This window comes from Leptopilina boulardi, unplaced genomic scaffold, assembly GCF_019393585.1.
Source record: "Leptopilina boulardi isolate dan_hultmark-lab unplaced genomic scaffold, ZJU_Lbou_2.1 LbouV2_229, whole genome shotgun sequence".
NCBI classification, from domain to species: Eukaryota; Metazoa; Arthropoda; class Insecta; order Hymenoptera; family Figitidae; genus Leptopilina; species Leptopilina boulardi.
In genome coordinates this window covers 1,976,334-1,995,876 of record NW_026137784.1, presented here as the reverse complement: position 1 = coordinate 1,995,876, position 19,543 = coordinate 1,976,334, and the positions used below count along the sequence as shown (strand labels likewise).

The window sequence follows — 19,543 nt, the reverse complement described above, 5'->3', positions numbered from 1 at the left end:
GCGTCATTGGCCATTTGTAATTGTGACGTCAGTATACGAAGACCTGTGGTCCCTGTGGAATTTTATCTCATTCAATTATTAATTAAAATTTCAATGTAAATTTAGCTATGAGAAGATTCAAAAATACAAAAATTGATGAATATAAACATTTTGTCATCGATGGGTAATTAAATTTTGTTATTCCATTGTCTTTAATTGTATATAATAATTAATTGAAGAAAAAAGTTTTAACCTCTTTCAATTGCGCATTATGTACTGCGCATATTTATTTGGCGCGAAAAAAATACACAGGAAAATTTGAATATGTTTAGTTCCAAGTTTCGCCGCTTCCGCCCCTAATGGCGTTAGTGTTCTCCTTCAGCGACGCCATTTGCAATCTGCACAGTGCAGAGTTTAGGGAAATTTTTGTTAATCATCTTTAAAAATCTAATCGTAATTTAGCTCATCTATATTAAAAATACCTAAATCGTTTAATATAAATATTTAGTAGTTGATTGTTAATAGTATTTCGGTTTCCAGTGTTCTAAATTACTCAAAATATGAAAGTTAAAATAATCTTTCACCCCCTCATGAAACATTTTTTTTTCTTTTGTAATCCTGTTTTAAAATTGAAATATCCATCTATAAAGTAGAAAGAATCTTCAATATAAATGATAATTAATTGATTATTAATTATATTTTGACAATGAAAATAAAATTTTTGCAAAAATGTCAAATATGAAAAAAATGTTAGTTCCAATTTTCGCCACTGCGCCACCATAGGCGTTAGTGTTCTTTAGCGACGCCATTTGCAATTGTTGCCTTGTCCGGAGCAGAACTCTCTAGGCGCGAATAATTAGTTGCAGCTAAATTCACAGCAAACCAGAATTTCCAGAAGAATTTAATAAAAAGTGCAAAATCTTTAATTAGAAAAAAAAGTATATTTTTAATGTGTGTGTGTGTTGTAAATTTTCATCTTTTGTCGACACTTCAGAGATGCTTAATTTTTGAGGTTAGTTCTTTCTCTACTTTATAGGATTTTATTACATTATTTATTTAACTAGTTTGCTATTATTTTTGAAATATTTTTTGTTTGGTAATTTTCCCATGAATGAAATTTATGTTGATAATGTTTCGGGGAACATTTCTTAAATTACGCACATTGCCCCGCGAGTTCTGAGTTTTTTTTTCACGTGTGTCCTCATTTCTTTTCCTCACGATTATTAAAATAAAGTAAGTTTTATTTAAAATTAATTATTATTATTCTACTAAGTGTAGAAAAAGTTTAAAAGATTTAAAGTTTCAAGGTTAAATTTGAATATTTACGTAAAATTTAACCTTAAACTTTTGACAATAACAATATGATGGGTTTTACTTTTCTTTGTTATGATTATGTGATTACATTATAAATTTTTTCTATTCTTGCTTGATAAAATCGCATTTGATTTTTTCTTCTATTATGTGATAAGCAATAGTAGATTTATTTTTTTTATAAAAAGTGAGTGTTTCTTATTTTTAACGAATAAGGGTCAAAATTCATTAATCCCATGCGTTCGTTTAAAAAAAAAATATTCAATTTTTAGAAAAATATAAAAACGATTATTTTTCTGCTTCACTGCAAATATAGTTATATTGACTATATAATTATTTTCTCAAAAATATTTGAGTTATTATATTTTATATATTTTTATATTTTTTATATTAACAAAATTTTAATCAGTGAATCAGGAGTGTTTTATTATTATCATCATCTATTTCAAGAGAAATTTAATATTAAAGTTTTTGTTGTGTATTATTTATTTTTTTTTTTTTATAAAAGTGAAGGATTAATTATTTTTCATTTCTTTGCAAGTAAGTTTATTAAATATTTTTTTATATTGTTTTTAACTGTTTTATAAAATTTTTGACGCAATTTTTCATGTATTTTTTATTGTTAAATGGTCAGTATCTTAACTTATAAATTAAGATTGTTAACATTATAATTTGCCATCATTAGGTTGATTTGTTTCAGTCAATTGCAAGGTCAAGTTTATCATATATATATACAATTTCATAGAGGCACATGTTTTCATAGTGTGGATTTATAATAATTTTATCCTTTATCATGACGCAGTTGGTTGTCCAATTGAAAATATAAAAGATCAACATTTTAAAGAATTTATAATTAAATTTAAAGATATGTATCAATTATCTATTTTCTTACTCCTTTGTGGAATTTGTTTAACGATAATAATCGTAGATGGTTCAAGACAATGTAGAGGAGAAAATAATCAGCCTCTCGATTGGTATGTTGAAAAAAAAAATTGTAACTATCGATATTTTTGAACGCAAAAAATAATTTTTGTTCAATATTTCTAAAAAGAAGGAATTAGTTTACTTATTTATTTGATTATTTTTTGCAATATTTAATTTAGAAATTAAAAATTTTGCTTTTTTAGGTATGTTCTTTATAAATTACCAAAACGTCCAGAGAGTAATAATAAATTGATACAAAAAGGCGTTGCTTATCTTTATTTGACTAGTGAGACAACTAGTCAAAGTTGGACATTATCAGAAAAGGATATTAGTTCAAAAAATTCTATTCCTGGAAATACTTTGGCTTCTTTGTATGATAACGTAAGTTAAATTTTAAATTTTTTTTTTTTTTACAAATTGTTAATATTAAATTTAATTAAAAATAAAATGCACAAAAAAATGAAAAAGCAAATTAAAAAAATTATTTATTTTTTACTAATAAAAAAATTAATTAAATAAATTTTGTTTTATAGAAAGAAGAGGATGATGAATTATGGTTATTGTACAATGATCAACCACCAAATCGAAGTACGGGAAGAAATGGACATGCAAAAGGAATTGTAAACGTTGACAATAACAAGGGTTATTGGTTAATACACAGTGTTCCATATTTTCCACCAGCACCAAATGGTGGTAAAGAACCACGAAAACGTACAACAACGGATAATACAACGATACAACAAATTCCTGATGGCTCTTATGATTATCCTGATTCAGGCAAACAAAATGGACAAAGTTTTCTTTGCATTTCATTGGGTTCAAATCAATATGATTTGGTTGGGAAACAATTGAAATACAATCAAATTACCGTTTATAAAAATAATATTCCAAATGATTTGGGACAAAAATTTAAGGTTCTTGCCGATGCGGCTAATCAGGTTCGAATAAAAATTGCCCCTTATAATAATTCAGCGATACTTTGGTCCTTGGAACAAACAAGATTTATTTCTTTTGCAAAAAGCGCAAAGTGGAATAAAGGTTAATAGTTTTTAATTTAATTAAATTTTAATTAATTTGAATTTATTTTCAAATTAACTAATGTTAAGAATTTTTAATTGAACCTTTTTTTTTCATTACAGATTTATATGACGATTTTGTTGCACCAGAACTTAAATCTGATTTATTGACGGAAACTTGGTTAAATGGACGTGGAAGATTGCCATCGGAATGTAATGGTTCAAGGTAGTAAAAAATTTATGAAAATATTTAAATTTATAAATAAAATAATGAATTCATAGAAATTTAAAATATTTCTTTTTTTAATTGTCTTTTCTTCAGAGTACTTAATGTTGAATCCGTTTATTTAAAAGAAGTTGATCTTAGTTTTAATAGTAGTCATGATCATTCCAAATGGGCTGTGGCTTCTGAAAATAAATTAAATAAAAATTGGGTTTGTGTGGGTGATATCAATCGAGCTGTAAGTTTTTTTTTTAAATATTATTATTCATATTATCATTATTTTTGAATTAAAATATATTTAATTTGAAATAAAATTTCTTTTAGAATACTCAATTTACAAGAGGTGGTGGAACTGTTTGTTTAAATTTGATAAAAGTTTGGAAAAACTATCGTAATTCCGTTGCTGGAATTGAGCCATGTCCAAAACAAAAAAAGATATCATTTTTCCAAAAATTGAAAAATTGGTTTATTTAACATTAATATTGTAATTTTAAATATTTTATTTTTATTCATATAAATATATGTTGATATTGTTGTTTTTTATATATATATAATACTATTAGATTAATCTAATTGTTATTAGAAAAACAATTTGTTATTTTTTACAAATAGTGCAATAAATATTTGATACATTAATTTTTTATTTAATTCCCAAGTCGTTAAATAAGAAAAATAAAATGATTTTCTTAAATTGAAATTTTTATTTTCTTTTTTAAAACAAAAATTGATCTTTATTTTAAATTTATCCGCGAATTTGTGATATTTACCGATAGTTGATAATTTTTTTTTTGTCGGTAAAAAGGAGAATTTTTTTTCGCTTGTGTGTATAGTTCTTAAGTGCATTTATAATGGAGAAGATGCATAACAATTTATTAAACAAGAAATTTGATAATATTTGTCGCATTTGTTTAAAAGAATGTAGAAACATGTTATCTATTTTCAAAAAAGATGATGTTAAATTGGATAATTATTTATCTTTAGCAGATAAAATATCGTCTATCGCGGAAGTTCAGGTAAATAACAAGTCTCGATTTTTTTTGGTTGCGTTCAATATTTCTCTCTTTTTTTTTTTAATCTCATTTAAAACATTTTACCAAATTACAACGTGTCCATTTAATTTTGAAAATTGCTCATTTTTTTGAAATTAGTTTTTCCTTTCATTGATTTTCTTTTATTTGCAAATTATTTTACAAATATGTTTTGTTGTATCATAACCTCAAAATGTAGAATAATAAACATTTATATTTTGTTTCTTATAAAGAATTATTATTGAAAATGATTAGAAATATTTTATAATTCTGAATTTTTAGTTTAAAAAATAATATTTTATGAAACAAACGGTTACATTTGTTTTATTTGAGAATAATTTGTTTACTAAATGTAATTTCACATAGTTGGAATTTTTTTATTAAATTTTACGTTTTAATTTAATTTTTTTAGATATACGAGGGAGATAGATTGCCACAATTAATTTGTAATCCATGTAATTTTCGAATTGAAAAATTTTACGAATTTCGAAAACAAGTGAAAATTTCTGATGAAACATTACGTTCAACTTTGAGTACAGAAAGTAATTGTTGTAAATCAGAAAACAGTGAATATTACAAAAATTTTATTAGTGACAATCTTTCTGATGATCCCTTGAATTTAGGTGAAGTTAATACAATAATGGTACCTGAGGATGATGACATGGAAGTGGTAAATAATTTAAAAACTTAAGTTTCTATTTAAATTGAAAAAAAAAATGTAATTAAAAAAAGGAAAATTTTCAGGTGTGGAAAATTTGTAATGTAAATAAAGAAGAATCGGAAACAATGGATTACGATGAATCAATTCTCAATAATTTTGAACCGTATGAAAATGAAAGTGAACAGGAATTTGAAGAAATTTTAAAAATGTCAACAGAAAAATATTCAAACGATATTATTGAGAGAAAAACAAAAGTACAACGTTTAAATAATTGTTGTTCACAATGTAATAAATGTTTTCATGATAATCAAGAATTGGCTATTCATTTACATGAGCATGTAATGAAAAATGAGGGAAATAGTAATTTAAACGATGAAACAAAATGTGAATTGTGCTTTGAACAATTTTCATCGTTAGAAAATTTAAAAATTCACATACAAGATCATTTTTGTGATACAACACGTGATATAATTGATTCTGTGAATATTAAATTGGATAATAAAAAAAATAATTATCAAATAAATGAAGAATATCATTGTTCACAATGTAAAAAAGAATTTCTCACCGCTGATGAATGTTCTGAACATATTAAAAAGCATAAGGTAAAAAAATTATTTATGTGTGGAATATGTAATAAAGTATTTACAAGAAATTCATCGAGAAAAAGACATGAATTGAATCATGCTGAAAAGAGTTTTAAATGTCGTCAATGTGGAAAGACATTTAAGAAAAAAACAGAATTAAGGTAATTTTTTTTTTTACTTTATTTTTTGTTTTATTTAACAATTTTTAAAAATTAAAAATTAAATTTTTCAGGTACCATATGAGTTGTCATGTGACAACACCGCCAACTTGTGATGTTTGTCGAAAAACTTTTCAAAATCGACAATCATTGAAACTTCATATGAAACGTCATACTGGTGAAAGTACATATGTATGTGAAATATGTGGGAAAAATTATTTTTCCAATTCAGAATTAAATCGTCATATACAAATACATTTGGGAAGAAGAGATTTTCCCTGTCCATTGTGTAAACAATCATTTTTTTCAAAACCCGAACTCACAAGGCATGGTAAATATCATCGTGGTGATAAAAAATTTAAATGTCAAATTTGTTCGAAATCATATTTTGAATCGGGACATTTGAAAGTACATCTTCGAATACACACTGGAGAGAAACCATTTATCTGTGAAATTTGTGCCAAAGCCTTTATTTCTAAATCAAAACTTGTTAGACATCAAAAAATACACTTAAAATCAAATCATAAAAAGTTAAATGATAAAACAAATGTTTATGAAACGCAAGTTTAATTATATGAAATATTGATTGGTTCAAGTTTGACAATGTGTTATGTTTGATGAAGAAAAAAAAAAATGTAAAATATTTGTAAAATGTTATTTTGTATAATGGATTTTAAGAATAATTGTTTTTATTAAAATGAACAAATTATACGAAAAAGACAAATGGACTTGTTATTTTTGTCTTTTTTTTTTTTTTTAATAATAATTTTTAAATTATTAATTCTTTCTTTTGGAATAAAATTTTGTTTCGATTTTTTGAAAATATTGGTTTATGCATTCGGAAAATTAGAAATAGAAAAAAAAAAATTAGAAATATTTCTTGTGCTTGAAAAATTGTTACTTATGATAGAAAATCACTTTAAGGATTCAACGATGCGCGCGATCCGCGGGTCGATATGGTCTTGGAATTCGAGATTACGAGTTCGCGACGTCAGAAAATGCAATACCATTGTGTTTTTTTTTAGTCTGTACGCGCGGATGACAGATGTGAAAGAATAAAAATAAGGGAAAAAATTCCAAATCGAATGGAAAGTTTGATGAATTTTTGTTTTTCATCATTTAAATTTTAATATTTGCTAAGATGAAAGTCTTATTTTTAAAAAAATACTGAATAGGAAAATTTTCTGACAATTTTTTTTTTTTTGAATTAATTATTTGTGTCCCTTTGGAATAAAAATAAATTTTTGGTCTGGATGTCTATTTTTTTTACTTGTAAAAAATTACTGGATGTGATTGAAATAAATATTTCTTTTATGTTTTGTAATGTTGGAATCAAATATTTCATATATCTATATAGTTCATATATAGAGATGAGGACTGACCAATATTCATGGTTGAGAGGAACATGACATTTCATGTTTGGAGAGAGCAATAGGTCAGGTCTCGCTTGAGCCTGTTCCAATTTAACTTATTGAGGGTCGGGAGGTATAGTTTGGTTGAGGGCAATGTTAGTTAATTACGCATCAGTCCCCTTCAATTCAACTGGAGCACCAACTAAAAGTTTGGTCTCACACGTAAAATAATGGCCCTTTCGTCAGACACTGGTTTCACACACTAAACGCTTTGCTTCATTCATTTATTTAATTAAATCTGTTTCTCGATTTCTCATCTTTAATTAAAAAGTCTTAAATTTTATTTATTTATTTCAAAAATTAAACTTTTTCACTTTTTAAATAAATGGAAATTTTCCCAATAAAATTGTTTTCATTTGAAAATAAAACGTAAACAAAAATTAGATCAGTTATAATTTTTTTGGAATATTTTTTTATTTTCCAAATGATTTATTTTTTGTAATTTATTTTTATTACAATTCTTACTATAATATTATTAATTTCTTTATTTTTATGTATTTGTTTTTCTTTTTTTATTTTGTTTAATATTTTTCTCATTCTAAGTAATTATATATTTTTTTTTTTGTTTCAGGAATATTGCAAAATAATGTCACAGTTGCCAACAAAATAAAGGAGTAAATGTTTTGCCAATGAAAAGTATGTAAAAATTTTAATTAGCCTTATTATTTTTTCGTTTTTTTAAATATTTTATTACGTTGTTAATTACCAAAAGTTGGATATTTAGCTATATGAGAAAAAAGCAGACACAATGTGTTCATTTTTATACAAGAATATATAGTAACCACAGGAAAAAAGTAATTTTATTTTATTTCTGTTTGAAGTGTTTTTTGTGTTATATACCCCGAGTATAATTTTTTCTCTTTTTTTTTTGTAAAATAATTACTTTTTTTTATCATAGTGGAAAAAGTTTTTAGTTAGTGATCAAAAATTTTTTAAAAATATTATTTTAGGAATATTTAGGTACATAATGTAATTTTTGGTAAATTAAAAAATTATATTTTTTAAAAAGGTTTTTAGTATATAAAAGCTATGTACTTTTGAATGTTCTGATTTGATTAATATTGAAAATTTCTTTAAAAAAAAATTTTTACTTTCAAAATATTGTAGAGTATTTTTAAAATTCAGTTCATAAAATTGATAAAAATAATATTTTTTTAAAATGTTGGTTCCAACGCATTTATAGAAAATTTAAAATGAAAATGCAGGTGCATTCAAAAGTGAATGATAAAATATTTCTATTATATAAAATTTTTTTATTAAAAGCAGAAAAAAATTTATTTACTTCTTAAAGTATATTACATGAAGTTGAATTATTTGCAAAAAAATGAATTGTAAATTTTTAAAAATTCAATTATTTAAAAAAAATATCAAAAATTATTTAAAAAATTCTTTTCAATTTTGAAAAAATTTAATTGAATGAAATTTAACAAAATTTTTTAAAATTCAATTATTTCTAAAAATTTCAACTGTAAACTCTTTCGAAATTCAATTATTTTTAATTATTTTTTAAAAATATTTTTCAAAAATTCAATTATTTGAAAGATTTTTTCAAGTAAAAACTTTTGAAATTCAATTTTTTCTGTATATAATTTCTAATAAATTCTTCAGCAACAAAAATCATAAAAAATTTCAATTATTTTCAAAAATCTAAATTTTTAATCGTTGGAAATTCAATTAATTTCAATAAAATAATGTTATTTAATTTTTTTTTAATAAATTATTTTCATTTCTGTAAAATTTAATTATTGTTTATAATTTTTTATAAAAAAATTATTATTTTTTAATAGCTTTAATAATTCTTTAAAAATTCAATTATTTAAAACAGTTAAAAAAAAAATTTTTTTTTTAAATTTACATTAGTTTGAATTTGTAGAAAATTTATTTCAAATTTTAATCTTTTCCAATATAATTATTTAAAAAAAATTAATTTAATAATTTGTGAAATTAATTATTGTCCGGAATTATTTTTGACTATTAAAACTAAAAAAGTATGCCAAAATTTTTAATTTGAATAAATTGATTAAATCAGATTTCAAAAAATTTTTAAAATGGAAGGTTAATAATTTTTTTTTTAATTTTGACTATATTGAGAATTATTCTTATTATATTATTATTATTATTATTATTATTATTATTATTATTATTATATTTATATTAATTAAATTTAGTTAAAATAAAAAAATAGATTTTTTCGAATTTTTTGCGCTTTAAAATCGATCCAAGGCCTGTAATGTTTTGGAAATAAAAAGAAAATTTGTTTTTTAAATATACTCTCTAAATCTGAATTAGTTGTTTTCTACTAATGAAAGAGTGCGGATTCGTTTACCAATTGAATTAGTACAAATTTTGACTCTTTTTTTAGTAGAAAACTACACTGAAGAAAAAATTTATTTGATTCAAATACTCGATTACTTGAGTATTATTAAATAAATATTTACTTGAACAAAATAATTTTTATTTGAATTAAATAAATTTTATTTGAAACAATAATTTTTGTATTTGTAACAAATACCATTTAATTGACTTAAATAACAATTATTTGATACAAATAAATATTTATTTGATAATAGTCAAGTAATCGATTATTTAAAGCAAATAAATTTTTTTTTTCAGTGTACTAATTCATCGAGTAAATTGGCTTACTAATCTAAAATAGTAAAAAATACGATTTACTCCATGAATTAGTAGTTTTTTCTACTAGCAATTAGTACCCACTTGGAAAGATTCCCCGAAAAGTGCCCCCTGGAGGTTCTATCAGAATTCCGCCGGAACTTCCAACGTAATTACGTCGGAATTCCATCGGAGTTCCAAAGAATTTCCTATGGGATTCCGACGAAGTTTCGACGGAATTAGGACTCTAAAAATTTTGAAAAAAATTAATCGGAATTCCATAGGAAATTCTTTGGAACTCCGATGGAATTCCGACGGAATCACGTTGGAAGTTCAGTTGGAATTCTGATAGAACTTCCAGGGGGCACTTTCCGGGGAATCTTTCCAAATGGGTAGTTTTCTACTAAAAAAAAAAGAGTCATAACTGTTACTAATTCAATTGGTAAACGAATTGGCACTCTTTCATTAGTAGAAAACTACTAATTCAGATTTAGAGAGTAAGTTTAAAATATATACAATGAAAATGAAGGTAAATAAGAACCTAGAGTTTAAATAAAGAGTCGTTTTTCTTGAAAGAGATCGTAGGTCGAAATAGTACTGGAAACTGAAATTCAGAGTATCCAGGAAGTTAGCTGTTGTGGTTGTTGTTTCTAACCGCTTGAGAGCCAGTGGTCTCGTTTATAGAAAGGTGGAGGGAGTGCTATGCAGTCCTCTTAATCCCCTTTTCGTGACAGCAGCTTGTTTTTCCCTGAGTGCCTACTCCTAGCAAACCATGCTTTCCCTTGTTCCTCGGAAGACAGTGCTTGTTTTATCTTCAGTGCCAACATGTGCGCCACAAACTGATTCACGCCTGACTAAACCGCAACGAAATTTCCTTCCTTTATTTTATCCTTCTTCTCTTCTTTTTTCTTCTTCTTTTTACAAGATATATATAAGATATCACGGATTTGTCTTCTCTTGTTGGAGAGTAATTCTCTATATATATATATACTCCTTTTCTCATATTCCCTTGTAGAAAAGAAGTCGTATTGTATATAGTTTATTAACAGGGAAACTGAGATTTTTCTTGTGAAATTCTCTCATTAAAGGAGTTTCTATATCTAATACTTTTCTAAAGAAAACATTCTTCAACTTCTTTCTTTTTTTCTTCTGTTTTTCTTCGTTGCTTATTGCGCTTGAATATAACCTGTTGATCAGAAAACAATAAAGTTAATTAAGACTGAAGTGGTGCTTTCTGTTGGATTTTATTAGAATGCTGAATCATGTCACGTTTTTGATATAAGATGAGTTATATCGCTTTTATCTCTCTAAATGAGGAATTACCAACAAATCTATTTCTATATTTAGCTGCGATATTATTTTATCTTTTAGCTTATATGTTCAAAAATTTCGATTGATTTAATTCTGTTTTTAGAAAATGAAGGAATTATTAATTAAAATTTATATCTGTAGTTAATTTTAATTAAATTATTTCTGTGAATTGTTATATTTGATATTTATGTTAAAAGATTATTATTATTATTATTATTCTTTTATTTGTTTTTTATTTTAATCAAGTGTCTTTTTTTTGTTACCCTAATAAATGGGAAAATGAAAGCAGGTGGGAAAAATGGTAGTGGATTAGAGTTCTTTTACTTTCATCTTCTTTTACGACCACTGTCTTCTTGTATATAGTTCATTTCTTTTATTTTTTCAAATTGACGATTGTTTTTTATTTTATTTATCCAAATATAGCGTTTTATTGAATAAATTAAATTGCTTTTTCTTTTTTTTTTTTTTTTTAAAAAAGGTCGAAACGAAGAAAAAGATATACTTTTTTCTTTAATAATATCGATGTAGCAATTTAGAAAAAAAGGAAAAGGATTGCATAAAATGTCAGAGGAATATTTTCGATGTGAAAAAGAAATGGAAAATGCCCACGTGTATCAATTTTGTCTCATTGCGGTGTACCGTAACTTGATTCGCGGTAGAAAGGGCGCGCCTGTGCCACGATATGAATACGTATAAGGCAATATTAAACTTGGTATAGAGTTATTCGTGGTGATGTACATACATAGTGTTATCACTATATATATATGTGGACATATAACACAAGGGTCCAAACCATATATATGTATGTGTAGCTTTCGAAGGGGCCTCCGATTTTAGCATGCAGGACAGTTAGATTTTAATGTTGAAATATTGTTGAAACTCTCAACGTTGCCCTATCGTCTTTACGCTCTATAAAACTTTATATCCCTCTTATTTAAAGATTCCACTGTAATTGCATATTATATTTTAATTTTTATTTCACAATTTTTTTTAAATTTCTATACATTAAGGAAAATTTTTTTTTTTAAATCAAATATATTACATAGGTAATTTACTTAAATTTACTTTGTGTAGTTAAACAGTTAAATACATTAATATAGGATTCAATTTTATCATCAAACACTAGGTTTTACCGACTGTTGGTAATGTAGGAATCTCCTTTACGATCAGCCGGTAATGAAGGAAATTAACATTTAGACCTTTTACCATTCGCTGGAAACATAGGAATCTTCTTTTACGATCAGTCGGTAGTAAAATTAACATTTAATCGGTTTATACCGACCGTTGGTAATGTAGGAATCTCCTTTACGATCAGCCGGTAATGAAGGAAATTAACATTCAGACCTTTTACCAATCGCTGGAAATATAGAAATCTTCTTTTACGATCAGTCGGTAATAAAATTAACGTTATCTGGTTTATCTCGACCGTTGGTAATGTAGGAATCTCCTTTACGATCAGTCGGTAATAAAGGAAATTAACATTCAGACCTTTTACCAATCGCTAGAAATATACGAATCTTCTTTTTCCATAAGTCGGTAATAAAATTAACGTTATCTAGTTTATATCGACCGTTGGTAATGTAGGAACACTAGGTTTTACCGACTGTTGGTAATGTAGGAATCTCCTTTACGATCAGCCGGTAATGAAGGAAATTAACATTTAGACCTTTTACCAATCGCTGGAAATATAGGAATCTTCTTTTACGATCAGTCGGTAGTAAAATTAACATTTAACCGGTTTATACCGACAGTTGGTAATGTAGGAATCTTCTTTACGATCAGTCGGTAATGAAGGAAATTAAATTCTAAACGTTTAATATTAATAATTTTAAAAAATATATCGACATTATTTGAATCAATTATACGAAAATTATTAAACGATGTTGAATAATTTGAATTATGTTTAAATATAGAAGAGTATTTAAAAGAGAATTGTGTTTTATTTATAGAAAAAGAATGCCTATTTTATGTATTTAAAATTATATGAAAAAGCATAATATAGTGATTTTATTTGTTTGTTTTTATAACTTTAAATGAAGAGTTATGTGAAAAGTTTAGTAGAACGAAACTATGGGCAAGTGCTTTTATTTCATGGCTGGTCACGTTCCTATGGACAGTCGTTTGAAATTTTTCCGATAGTTGATAGGCACTCGACACGTGTAACTGCGTTCAAATATATATATATATATATATATATATAGAGTACAAAATGTCATAACTTATAACGAGAAAGTGACATACCGTTGTGAATATAGAACGTTAAAGTTTGAGTAGTAGCACGTGACATTATTCCCATTATTTATTTGCTAAAAAAAGAATGTGTTCATGTCTTGAAATGTATATTTTTGCCATTACACTTAATATTCCACTATATCTGCTTTAAACTATTATGATCGTTTAAAACGAAAAAATTTTTAGCGAAATAGATTTCTAAAATAACTTTACAATTATAATTTGTTTTTAATCAAATAAGTTTCAAAAATATACTTTTTTATTTGTTTCAGATTTAGATGAATTATAAAGATGGAAATTCTCTTTTGAAAACTGATGTATTCCTTATAATGGATCATAATTTCGGTGAGTGTTTTTCAGTTATAACAAATCGTAAAAAAAAAATATTTATATTGAGTCTATGAAAATCGTAAGAAAAAATATACTATAAGTTTGAATAGACGCCTTTAAAAATGGGTATTTAAAAAAAAAAAATTAAGCTTTTGTTTTAACTGTCAAAACTGATTGCTTTTTCAAAAAGCAAGTGTCAAATTAAAATATAGCTATATATAACGTAAATTGTCGTGAAAAATATATTTTACTTTATCATAAAATATCAAGTTTTATGCGTGATTCACGATGTCTCTTTAGGTAAACTTGAGAATTGTAGATTCCTTATACTCATGAGCGTTTTAACGGGGAAGAGGTCTAACAATGAGACATGAAGTTTGTAGAAGTTGTAAACTTTTCAACTCCTGATGAACCACTTTCATCCAATGAACCGCGCGCCATTTTAGTAGTTTTAATGGGAAGACCCATATTCTTTAAGAGTTTCTTGGTTTGCCACTGCAATCTAAATTTATTTCACTATTCGTCTTGACCGACTTTTTTTTTTATTATTATTTTTGCTTTTTTTTTAGAAAAAAAATGTCGTTATTTTGTTTTTTAATACTTCGAGTGTTAAAAACTTTTTTGCTAAAGAAGTTTAATTTAAAAAAGAATGCAGAAATATTCCCCACAGTAATTTTGTTTTTTTTTTGAATTTCTATGGTTTTAAATTAAAAATTAAATAATTTTGGTGAATTGAAATTTCTGTCATTTTAAAATTTGAATCATTCGATTGAATAAGAATTCTAACTAATATTCTTTTAAATAAAATGACTAAAATAAAAATTTTTGACAAAAATTCGGTAGATGAAATGTTTCTTTTTTTTTTCTAAAGTGTATTTATATTAGGTGGTGTTCTTTATTGTCTCGTGGTAGTTAATCAACGACTTATCAGTCCCTTCTATGTCAATTTGAGTCACTTTTGGATTATTAGACCTAATCTCTAGAATTCTTTTCACATTGTTCTGACAAGTGAAGTTTCGAAAACTAGATTACTGTTCTCCAGCGCGCGTTTCAACTTGAGTTATATACCTCTTTTGTTGAAAGTTCTGTTATTTGGTTGGAAATTCGTTGAACTTTAGTACACTGAAAAAAAAATTTATTTGATTCAAATACCGGTGTATTTGGTTATTATCAAATAAATATTTACTTGAATCAAATATTTCTTATTTGAATCAAATAAATGGTATTTGCTTCAAATACTGAAATATTTGATTCAAATACTATATATTTGATTCAAATAAGAAATATTTGATTCAAGTAAATATTTATTTGATAATAACCAAATACACCGGTATTTGAATCAAATAAATTTTTTTTTCAGTGTAGATAATTCAAATCGTTGCTGAAAATGCAATGTTGTTACTTAAGTAACAAGTTATGTAATGCAATTAAAAAATTTTGTTTTCCTTTTTTATTTTTTTTTTTTTTTTTTTAAATAAGAACCATTAATTTGTTAATAGTTTAGTTTTTCATGAACTTTATATTTAAATAATTACTGTTTTGACGTGACAACGTCTTACTCCGTGGTCTAGGGAGCCAGTCAGAAAAATTGGCGTTCATATCGCCGTCGATTTCTCGAAAATTATAAGTCATATTTTCAAGCTTTTTGTGTTATTTGATTACTTTCGATCTAATCTCAATGTCAAACTTATTTTTGTCAAATTTGTAAATGAAATTTTTTTATAGTTTTCTATGTTACCGACCAGTTATAGATTTAACATGTTAGTATACAGCGCCACTGCTAACAGTATCCACTATACCTATATATATATATATATATATATGTATGTATAATAGTCAAAATAAACATGGCTGTCGGAGCTGTCACTTTGTTTATTTGTTTTCGTATCGTTATTCGAACGATCCGCGATCGTGTAGTGTAGGCCTGTGTACATAGTATAGTCACAATATTGCCAATTGCTGAAATTTTGCACCGGAATAGTATCAAAACATAACCTCAATCATAGATGTATTCTGTTCAAGAATTGTTATAATTAACTGGTCCACGACAATTCTTGAACAGAGTAAATCAATAATTGAGGTTAGGTTTTGATATTATTCCTGTGTAAAATTTCAACAATTGTCAATAATGTGGCATTTTGTATTGTATATTTTTAAATTTAATTGTTTGGAAATTATTGTCAGTTTATTCTAAATTTATGCAAAAAAAGAAATTTTTTTTTATGGAAAAAAATTTATTTGATTCAAATAATTGGTTATTTTATTATTATCGAATAAATATTTATTTGTATCAAATAATTATTATTTGAGTCAATGAAATGGTATTTATTTCAAATACAAAAAATTATTGGTTCAAGTACAATTTATTTAATTTAAATAAAAATTATTTCGTTCAAGTACAATTTATTTAATTTAAATAAAAATTATTTGGCTCAAGTAAATATTTATTTGATAATAGTCATGAAACTGATTATTTTTTAAATTACTCTATAGGGAGTCAGTTAGAAAAATTGTCGTTCATATTGACGTCGAGTTTTCGAAAACTATTTCAAGATTTTTGTGTTGATCGATTACCTTTGGTTTAATCTCGTTGCCACACTTATTTTTTTTAAATTTGGAAATGAAATTTTTTATAGTTTTCTATATTACCGACCGGTTCAAGATGTTAGTACAGCGCTGACAGTATTCATTATATATATATATAGTGAAAATAAACATGGTTGCCGAAGCAAGTCACTTTGTTTTGTTTTCGTGTCGTTAGGCTGCGTTCATAACAGGAAAAAAAATTAGTAGCATTTCGTTTCAAAAAAAAATTATAAATGTAATTGTTTGCAAATTATTGTTAGTTTATTCAAATTTTATATTTGAGTACAGTAAATAATACTAAATAAAAATTTTATAAAATTAATTTTAATTAATTGAGAATTAATTATTTTTTTGCAGATCTATCCTTGATGGCTTGTGGTGTCACTTCAATGATAAGGGCGAAAGTATCTTATCTTGAATAATTCTCCATACTTTTTAGAACTCGGTCTATTTTTACGATTATTTTTCACATTTTTTTTAATGGAAATTTAATTTGAAAGTAGGGATCTCCGAGGGCTATTTTGTTTGGGAGAATTTTTTTTGAAGCTGAAAATTCGTTATTTAGGTAAATATTTTATTTTTTTGGAAAAATTTTATTATACTAATTTAGTTGTAGCATTTTCTTTTTTGATGAGTAATTTTCCACATTAATGTAATTCAATATTTTATAGTAATACAATATTTATTAAATAAAAATAAAACGCAGTTGCCAATGTTTTTTTTTTTAATTTAAACTTATTTTTATTTTCAGCGCCATTTAAGGAAATAATGTGAATAGTGACAATTAAAATTACAAACATCAGTTATTTGAATTTCATTTATTAACAAAAAGTGACAATTTTTGGTGAATTTTAAAAGAGAAAATTTTTTAAAAAGTTTAGAATCAGTGCGTGTTTTTAAAATCGTGTGAATTTTCCAATCACCTTGGGGGTACTACTTCTAGACAACAAATGGTAAGTTCCTTTTTAATAAATTAATTTATATTTTATTATTTATTTCTCTGTTTTTATTTATTTGTTGAACTTATGATATTTGCCAGCAATTGAAATAATGTTTTCTTTTATGATTTATTATTTTTCGTATAAAGTTATGAAAGATATCCCTTGGATTTGTTTCTATTATTTTTCAAGTTACATTCGAAAAAGTAGGGAACAACTTTGTTTTTTATCTGATTAAAAAAAATAATTTTGGAAATAAAAACATATTTTATAAATTATTATCGACTTAGAAAATACACAGAAAATTATAAGGTATTAAAATAAGCTGCAACGCTCATTATTTTAATGCCTTTTAATTTTCTGTGTATGTTTTTATTTCTAAAAAATATATACATATTTTTTTTTATTAATTTTTTTTAATTATATACTTTTATACATGAAACGAGAGTTGATCTTTGAGGATATATGTCATTATAAATTGTTCTTCGGATAGAAGTCTATTCTCATTTCCGAAGTAGAATTAGTTTCTATGGTTCTGTCATCTTTGTACTCCAAGACTTGATGTTTCACTAGATTAATTAAGCTTCTATTTACATTCGTCTATAGTATTAGCTGTACTAGTTTATAGACTTAACAGAAATTAATTATTTTGCGAATAAATTAGTTTATCTGTGATATATATATGGATTCCACACTGATTCTTTCAATTGCTTTCAATAATTTGAATTATTTATTTTTTTAAAAAAAACCAAGTAAATCGTATTTTCGTAACTATTTTTTTGAAAAAAAAGTTGTAAAAAGAGGGGAAATTTTTTTTTTTTTTGAACACCTATGGTTGATAGTTTCTTGTGAAATTTCAAACGTCTGACAAAATATGATTGTCCTCTGGTGGAGGTCTCTTCTTGATACACGAAATTGTTTTCACAGATGGTCAAGTTGCTTTCATCCGAAAGAAAGACAAGTATTGACTTTTCGAACTTGTAAAACTCTTAAGGCGATTATTCGGTCTGGAAATTTTTCTCCCTTCTATAAAAACGAAAAGTAAAGAGAAATATTTGTAATAATTTTTGAAACACATTATCATCATTCAAATTTCAAATTTTTTGGAATATTTTATTATTATACTTTCATATAATATATATATATATATAGAATATTTATTTGAATTTTTCAATAGTGAACTAAAATTAGAATTTTATTTTTGTGTGATAATATTTTTTTTTGCGCTCAGTTTTAATCTATCAAAATTCGGTAATATTTGTAAAAAAAAAAAAAAAATACGCGATTTGCCGAAAAATATATTGAATTGTCTTCCTTTCATGTGGAACTGCATGGTTCTTCGAGTACGAATAAAATGATTCTAGCGCGAGAGTTAGGAAGAAGGTTTTCAAAGGCAACCTTGTGGAAAGCATCTCGAAATATTGCGATTCCGGTCACAGGTCGACTTCATTGCTAGAGAAGCAAAAAAAGGGGTAAAAAAAAAAAATAGAAAAGAAAAATTCTTGAAAGAAAGGAACTTTATACAAGTCTTAACACTGACGGGATATAAATTATTATCTGTATTACTCTCTTAAATCATTTTAATTGCCCTCCATCTATTATACATTTCTTAGTGAAGAGAATTATTATTTTTTTTTCTTTTTTAATTTTAAAGATTTTGTCAAGTTGATTGAGAATAATTAAATTACCATTCGTTAATATTGATTCAATAATTTTTGAATAGAAATATTTAACGAATGAATATAAAGATTATTTATTTTTATATATACGTGAAAAATGCTCGTTGAGATTTAATCTAATTTAGCGATGATTCTTTTAAAAGAAACTAGGCGGAAAAAAGAAATGGGGGAAAGTGGTTTGAAAAAATAAAGGGGAAAAAAAAAGAAACTCTCTTTCTCGTATGAGCAACAACAGGGCACTTAGCTTGAAATTCCGTGGATGTATGAAATTCAGTCTAACTCAGTGAGTAAAGTAGAGAGAGAGAGAGAGAGTGAAGTTGGGCCTCGTCACTAGTGCCTACTGCAGAGGCTTCGTTAGGCTTTGTCAGAGTCTGGAGCAGCTTTACTGCACCTACTTGAATTATTCTGTGGCGCGTCTGCGGTCGTGGCTGACTATAGCTATACTGTTACTACTGTTAGTTTTTGTAACAGTTGTTACGAATGTAGGTTTTCTTTTTTTTTCCCTGTCATTTCTTTTTTTTTGTCTTTCTTTTTTTTCTCTCTCTCTCTCTCTCTCTTTTT

The 19,543-nt window shown here is 25.4% G+C and overlaps 2 protein-coding genes and 1 long non-coding RNA gene across 8 annotated transcripts in view; all 3 read left to right on the top strand.

Moving 5' to 3' along the window:
* Positions 1–58: 58 nt before the first annotated feature.
* The window catches only part of LOC127280006 (uncharacterized), a 70,556-nt gene continuing 51,071 nt past the window's right edge, over positions 59–19,543 (top strand). The window contains exons 1-5 of the long non-coding RNA XR_007842762.1: positions 59–163; positions 7,868–7,932; positions 13,722–13,794; positions 16,723–16,930; positions 17,117–17,318. This is a non-coding gene — a long non-coding RNA (uncharacterized LOC127280006). The remainder of the gene's footprint in view (positions 164–7,867; positions 7,933–13,721; positions 13,795–16,722; positions 16,931–17,116; positions 17,319–19,543) is intronic.
* Positions 751–4,089, top strand: LOC127280001 (plancitoxin-1). Of its 6 annotated transcripts, none has more exons than XM_051302681.1 (7): positions 751–991; positions 2,093–2,264; positions 2,418–2,595; positions 2,748–3,252; positions 3,354–3,456; positions 3,553–3,691; positions 3,778–4,089. In XM_051302681.1, the coding sequence occupies exons 2-7, from the start codon at positions 2,158–2,160 to the stop codon at positions 3,925–3,927; spliced, it is 1,182 nt and encodes a 393-aa protein (XP_051158638.1). In that variant the 5' UTR covers positions 751–991; positions 2,093–2,157; the 3' UTR covers positions 3,928–4,089. The 6 variants fall into 6 exon arrangements, with proteins under 6 accessions (XP_051158638.1, XP_051158634.1, XP_051158636.1 ...); XM_051302677.1 differs by having other exon boundaries at positions 752–991; positions 1,991–2,264; XM_051302679.1 differs by having other exon boundaries at positions 752–991; positions 1,976–2,264.
* Positions 4,266–6,612, top strand: LOC127279997 (zinc finger protein OZF-like). Its single transcript, XM_051302672.1, has 4 exons — positions 4,266–4,466; positions 4,894–5,151; positions 5,226–5,887; positions 5,959–6,612. The coding sequence occupies exons 1-4, from the start codon at positions 4,302–4,304 to the stop codon at positions 6,452–6,454; spliced, it is 1,581 nt and encodes a 526-aa protein (XP_051158629.1). The 5' UTR covers positions 4,266–4,301; the 3' UTR covers positions 6,455–6,612.